The 7101-nt window shown below is 42.9% G+C and overlaps 1 protein-coding gene across 1 annotated transcript; it reads left to right on the top strand.

The window, feature by feature from the left end:
• Positions 1-2173: 2173 nt before the first annotated feature.
• On the top strand, positions 2174-4962 carry LOC147603202 (uncharacterized). The gene is made up of 2 exons (XM_086796979.1): positions 2174-4308; positions 4629-4962. Exons 1-2 carry the CDS (start codon positions 2312-2314, stop codon positions 4726-4728), a joined length of 2097 nt encoding a protein of 698 aa, XP_086653105.1. The 5' UTR covers positions 2174-2311; the 3' UTR covers positions 4729-4962.
• Positions 4963-7101: the final 2139 nt, after the last annotated feature.

The following is a 7101-nucleotide window of genomic DNA, read 5'->3' as shown; positions in this document are numbered from 1 at the left end:
CCTACTTGCAGATTAGTTCCAAACCATACCACTCAATGTCACATGCTAACTTCATGGGGGGCGTATCCTGGACTATCTACACCTTTCCATCTCGGCCAACAACTTCACCACCACTGATTTGGCTGACACAAGGACATGATCACCATTAAGAAGGGGGTTATGTTAACCACCCCATAGGTTAACATAATTTCACCCACCCGACCTACCTTAAGGTGCTTTGCCATCTTACCTGCTCGAACCGTGTGAGAGAGAATCTTTGTGAATGCTATCTCTTCTTGCCTCCATCTAGGCATAGGAAGCTCTTCCTTCATCCCCTTGACAAAGAAGCACTTCAGTGTGACAATAGAGTGAGGATGCGAGGACGAGCTAGTGCACCCACATCACGGGAAGTTACAATGGCAGCTCTAAGAGGCAAGGCCTAATCACACATGATTCAACAAGGCTAAGGTAAGCTGGAACAAACTCGATAGTTCAAATTGGTCCTTTTTTTGAACTATTTTTTAATGTTGACTTTATTTGTCAAATCCCTCCATGTGTATAGTTATTACTTTACATTCAACCTTTATCAAACTCCTTATGCTATATTTTAGTGGCATCTATATTATTTGTAGAGTCTTGTTGACACATGGCATCCCACCACTACTAATTCGATTTTAGTAGTGGGAAGGCATGTGTCAACTTGTTATGCTAGATTTCACTGGCATCTATAATATGTGTGGAGTCTTGACACATGCCTTCCCCACTACTAATTAGTTTGGTGTTGGATGGTGGCAAGTGTAGAGACCCTACACTACTAATTAGTTTGGTGTTGGATGGTGGCAAGTGTAGAGACCCTACCTTCAAAGTTGATGCAAAGAGTTACCCTAGTTAAATACATCTATCTAGTTTCAAATCGTTTTCTAAATATTGCATTTTTCCCATGAGTTGTGTACCTCCAATTTGATACTTTGCTCCTTATTCTTTCCTTTTTCTTAAATTTTTAAGTGGCTATGAATGGGTTGTATTTCTATTTTCACTTCTACACATATGAGTTGTGTCTCTCTAATAATATGACCCTTTTTTGGTCTTTCTTTCCTTTTTAAGTGGCTATGAGTGGGTTGTATTTCTACTTTCACTTCTATGTGCATGCACACACTCGCACTCGCTCTCTCTCTCTCTCTCTCTCACACACACACACACACACATGTATGTATGTGCGTGCGTGTGTCACACACACACACACACTCTCACTCGCTCTCTCTCTCTCTCTCTCTCACACACACACACACATGTATGTATGTGCGTGCGTGTGTGACACATGTATGTACGTGTTTATGCACACAAAAAAAACACATACATACATGTGTCACACACACAAACACATACATACATGTGTGTGTGTGTGTGTGTGTGAGAGAGAGAGAGAGAGAGAGAGAGACTCTAGCAATAGAGATATTTTTTTGTAAAGTGGTGTGGAGAAAGGATGAAGGCATGCCTTAGGGAATGAGGTGTATTAGCAAGGCCACCCCAAGGGCATGTTCTCTTCTTCAATATAGTAACTTCCAGAGGATCCATTAATTGCCCATGTGAGATACACCCTCGGGGCTTCTCTAAGGGCATGCTTTATTTTTTAATGCGACATACTAGAGACTATTCTATATGTTGTATCATCGTAGGAGGAGCCTTAATTTTGGATTTGTATCTTAATGTTATAAGAAAGGTTTCAAGTTTAATCTATAATGGGCATAATATATGAGGCTATTCAATCTTTGTTTTTGCAAAATTCAATTTTGATCTTCCAAGATGAATTTATGCAAAGGTCATTTGAGTTACAATACTATTGCTTCTAAACATTAAACTTTGTGAAGGGTGCTTTTTTTCACATGATTCCATTCCTAGTCGTAGATGGGGATTTCACTCGGCTACACACACACACACCATACTACTCACCACACACACACACCCGAGGGGGTACCAAAATATTGGCCACTGTGTAGGCAATGGGCAAGCCGCAAGCCACAAGTTAGTTGCTTGGCCGATTGGTGGAACTTGACGTTGCAAGTATGAAGGGTGATTTTGGGCTATGAATTGTATTGGTCATCTATGAGGTAATTGTATTGGTCATATATGAATTGTATTGGTCATCTATGAGTATAATTTTTGCATATGGCGACTAGTTCCCACTCTTACACACACACGTAACACTCTCTCTCTCTCTCTCTCTCTCTCTCTCTCTCCCAATGAATCTACCCACTCTTAGAATTTTTCCTTGGACACTAATGAATCCTCTTGGACAGGGTGATGGTGGCAGAGAGCAGCGAAGTCACTGGCTATGGAAACCTTGCTTTCTCAACTCCAGCAAGCATGTCTGCAGACCCAGTTGCGCAAGCAGCAGCAGCCCGACCCCTCGTCTCCGTCACGGAATGGCCATGGCTCGTCGCCCCCGCTAAAACTCCCTCTGCAGGAGAACAGCTCCCCTCCTCCTGCTTCTTCAATTTTATCGTCTTCTTGGGCCCCTGCCGCCGATGGATCTGCTGTCTCCACCTTTTCGCTCCCCCTGCAGCAACAGCAGCAGGACCTCGGTGATGATTCCTTCCGTGACCCCGTCTTGCAGTACATCAATGACATGCTCATGAAAGAGGACACGGAGGACCGCAAAGGCATGATGCAGGAGTGCTCCTCCTTCTATTCCACAATAAAGGGCTTCTATGACATCCTCGGTGTAGATGAGGACCCTTCTCGGGTTTATACGAATAAGAAAGGGCATTTTAGGGTTTCTGTGCAGGAAGAAGACCGTTCTGCACGGGAGGGAGAAAATTCTAGGGTTTCTGTGCAGGACGATGGCCATTGTAGGGTTTCTGTTCATGAAGGAGGTCCTTCTAGGTTTTCCGTGCAGGGAAATGACCCTGCTAGGTTGTCTTCTCATGAGGATGAGCGAGCATGGAACCTGAGAGGTGAGGAGTACCAATGGATGGACGATCTACTCAACAACATGGGAGCCCTCTCCCCAGTTCATGACCCTTCTGCAATAGTGACGCCCACTCCGGCTGTTGCAGACTTTTCACCTCCGTGGCCTTTTGATTCATCAGGAAGTGTTCTCCTCTCACCCCAACCATCCTCCGACACTAGCTTTAATGCTGTCTCACAGAAGGATCCTTTCTCTAAATCAGATTCCTTGCCATCTCAAGCTAAAGCCCCCATGTGGTATGATAAGTGTGTATTTGGTGGCTCTTCTTCCCTCAACTTTCTCTGGTATGGCCATGGGGTCCAGACTGGAACCAAGTTGAAGGGGCAGCACAGCCCAATCGTAGTGTCCAATGGGATCGATCTTAGCGGGTCCCATGGCATTGATCATGCCAAGCCCTTCAGAAGGCCTGTCTTTGATACCCTGGAGATCCCTGCTAGCAGGGCATTGCCTGCTACTAGGAGAGAGGAAGTGCTTTCTTTTGTGCAAAACAAAGACTTGAATGCAGAGAGGTATGCCAGAATATTCTATGATGGGCTGGCTTGTATGGGGGATGAAAGAATTCCACCTGCATCCTTCCAGAAGGGTTTTGGTAGGGGAACATGGAAGTTTGCAACAACTGTTGATTTGAAGAGTCTATTAGTGAGCTGTGCACAGGCTCTTGTGGCAAACAATATAAGAAGAGCCCATGATATTTTGCAAGAGATCAGGCAGGATTCCTCTCCTTATGGAGATGGTTTGCAACGGCTGGCTCATTTTTTTGCTGAAGGCTTGGTCGCCCGCCTCTCTGGCACAGGTGGTTGTTTGTACGCAGCCTTCACTAACAATCCGCCTTCAGCAGCCAAAATGCTCAAAGCCTATCATCTTTACATGGAGGTTTGCCCCTTTGTCAAGGTTACTCACTACTTTGCCAACAAAGCCATTCTTGAAGCAGCCGAGGGTGCATCTAGGCTGCACATTGTAGATTATGGTATTTCATATGGAATACAATGGCCGTGTCTGATCAGTGCCCTTGCTGAGCGCAAAGGTGGACCTCCACTCCTTCGCATCACGGGGATCGACTTTCCTCAGCCAGGAATGAAATCAGCAGAAAGGGGGGTAGAGATGACAGGTCAGCGATTAGCAGAATATGCAAAAATGTATGGAGTGCCTTTTGAGTATCATGGAGTCGTAAGCAAGTGGGAGAATGTCCAACCATCCTCTTTACATCTGAGGCAGGATGAGGTTCTTGTGGTAAACAGCATGAGGCAGCTCGACCATCTGCCTGATGAGACAGTTCTGGCTTCAAATCCTCGGAAGACTGTGCTCAGTAACATCCACAGCATGAACCCAAAGATTTTTGTTCAAGGAGTCAGTGGCGGAAGGTACAATTCTCCCTTTTTTATGTCAAGATTCAAGGAAGCCCTTGCAACCTATTCGAGTATATTTGACATTATGGATGCCACAACCAAAGAGGACAGCCAAGAAAGGATGATACTTGAAAGAGAAATGTTGGGTAGAAAAATTCTTAATGTTGTTGCATGTGAAGGGCCAGAGAGGGTAGACAGACCTGAGACGTACAGACAATGGCAAAATCGAACACACAGGGCTGGATTCGAGCAGATGCCTTTGGATCAGAATGTGGTGAGGGAGGTTCAGGTTGTTGTCAAATCCACTTATGACAATAATTTTTGTGTGGATGCAGATGGGTGCTGGATGCGGCTAGGTTGGAAAGGCAGACTTCTCCGTGGCCTGTCATTATGGAAGCCTATGCTGCCAAATGGCCACCACTGAGTGTAACCTAGTGCAACCACAATCGGTATTTGTGATTCGAAGTGTGCCATGGCCCATGAGATTTCAAAGGCTGTTGTTGGCATGCTGGGTGTCGTAGTTCTAAACCATTATTTGCACCACCTGACTGCAGTGCAGAATTTTCTCTGCCACTGGACACCCTATTGTGAAGTACATTAACCATGATATGCTGGACACCCTATTGTAAAGTACATTAACCATGATATATGCTGTTGACTTTGCAAACACACATCTTGCCATTGTTCCTAAGTATGCATCCCTTGTTTGTATTATCACACAGTTCTTGGGACCGGCTTATGTTTTTGGTGGTAAAGAAAAGGGAAGTGGCAATTTTATATAGGTAATCAGCTCTTTAACAACTAGCTTTGCCCGTTGTTTAAGCACACGTGTGCACAAAGTGATAACATGGACAATAGCCTACATCTAGCTTTATTATCCTGGCAGGGATTCTATTGTTTTTCTTCTTGTTGTCGTTGCTGATCATGAATGGTTGGAAAAGACAGGATTTGTTCTACTGTCATGCTCATGTAATGTGGACAATGGCCTACATCTAGCTGTCGTATACCCATGGTATTTTCTTACTTCCTCTTCCTTAGGGATTCACATGGCAGAAATAGAGTTTCTTTTTACATAGTCCTCCCAAGATCTTAACATGAGACACACAGGTTAGTAGTCCAAATTCAGGTTTGCAGGCTCAGGCTCACCAGCCAACCATCGATCCCGCCAATAGGATCACCCCCGAGCATAGGGCTAAGGTTCCCGTCCATCAGAGATCCATGCCTATGAATCTTGTTGTCCCATACCACCAAGGTTTGCCTAGCCAGTGCCTCGGCAAGCTATTTGCATCTAGGATGGACAAATCCATGAGTGTATCAATCCGTTGGTCCAATCTTGTCCTCAAGACAATAACATACACAATAGATCCACACATCCCACTTATATACTCATCCAACAGGAAAAGGGAAATCAAGAATCCCAATAACAAACACCTTGAAAAGAAGGAATATGCACTTTATTAATGAGAATGTGCTTTCCATGAACCATCGACCAATCATGGGTCAATGGACGAACTAGGGTTATAATAAAAAAAATCTAAGCAAGATCAATCACAAAGATTAAGAAAGAAAAATAACAACTACTATGTAGAAGTAGCCTTTGTCACATTCACAGCTTTTTCCTCGGCCATTTGACCTTTTAGAGGACAAAACTTCTTCAGACGATTCTAGATACAAAACTTCTTAAAATGATTCTTCTGGTTACAATTGAAGCACCTACCCTCGCAGTGGCTTTAAATGGATGGTCCTCCCAAGAGAAAACTAATGTTTATCCTTGGATCTTGACTCGGTAGTGGTAGTCTTCAAGACATTCCGATTGGAGCTAGTCATAATGTCATCGAAAACCCTACGCAAACCTAATGGCTTCCTCTAAGGTCTTTCTATGATTTTTGTTTAACTTCTAGCTTATAATCTAGATCCAAGCCTCATGCCAAAAAATAAAAAATAAAAAATAAAAAAATCCATAAAGTGTAGGCATCCATGTGTGTAGCATGAGTAACAAATTCTTTGAGGTGTCATAAGTCATGTTCTTTATCTCTAACTCCATCAACTTGGCAATGATGTCAAACTCATCTTTTGGCTAGACAAACTCAGTCCAAACTTTTGCCTCAAAATCAGTTCAAGTAGTCAGTTTCAACTTCAAATCCCTCCATCAAGTTAAGGGCTTCTCTTTGAGCAAGCCTTTGCTATCTGGATCTTCTGGTTATCAAGGTGAAATTCAAAGTGGGTATTACAATGGTTCAAACAAGAGTCAACATACTAAGGAGCTTGGATTGGTTGAATCTCATTATATATAGAATAATTGGATTGTCTACTATAAGGTCATTGGCTTAGGATAAGCATTAATTTGGATTATGGCATATTTAGAAGTATGCACATTAATATTAATATAGGGTCATATTTTAAAGTTGTCTTTTGGTTTTTAGAGCCAAGGTTTTAAATAAATAAGGGTTGTCCTCGTTTCATAATTCAAGGACGAGTCTTTGGGTTTCCAGCTTTTTATCAATTGAGACAGCATGCTTTTCTAATCCTCTTACAAAAATGTCTTTTTCTTTACTCTCACATAAGTGGTAGATTGAATTAAGGACTTTAAATATTTCCTTCAAGACTTCTTGATGACATAGGTAGTGATGCAAAGACCATGAACTTTCAAAAGTTTGTGATGATTAGTCTCTCACATTTTTGCTATGACTCATGTTTTACTATGTCCATTGCCTCATGTCACAAACTGAATGACAGCAATGTGTAAATGCCATGGCTCTACTTTCCGTCTCCTCAAAGACGAAGAGCTTATAGGAAAGATGTCTTGGG

Source organism: Cibotium barometz, chromosome 64, assembly GCF_041138505.1.
Source record: "Cibotium barometz isolate CiBa-2024 chromosome 64, ASM4113850v1, whole genome shotgun sequence".
NCBI lineage: Eukaryota > Viridiplantae > Streptophyta > Polypodiopsida > Cyatheales > Cibotiaceae > Cibotium > Cibotium barometz.
This window is presented reverse-complemented; position numbering and strand designations above follow the sequence as displayed.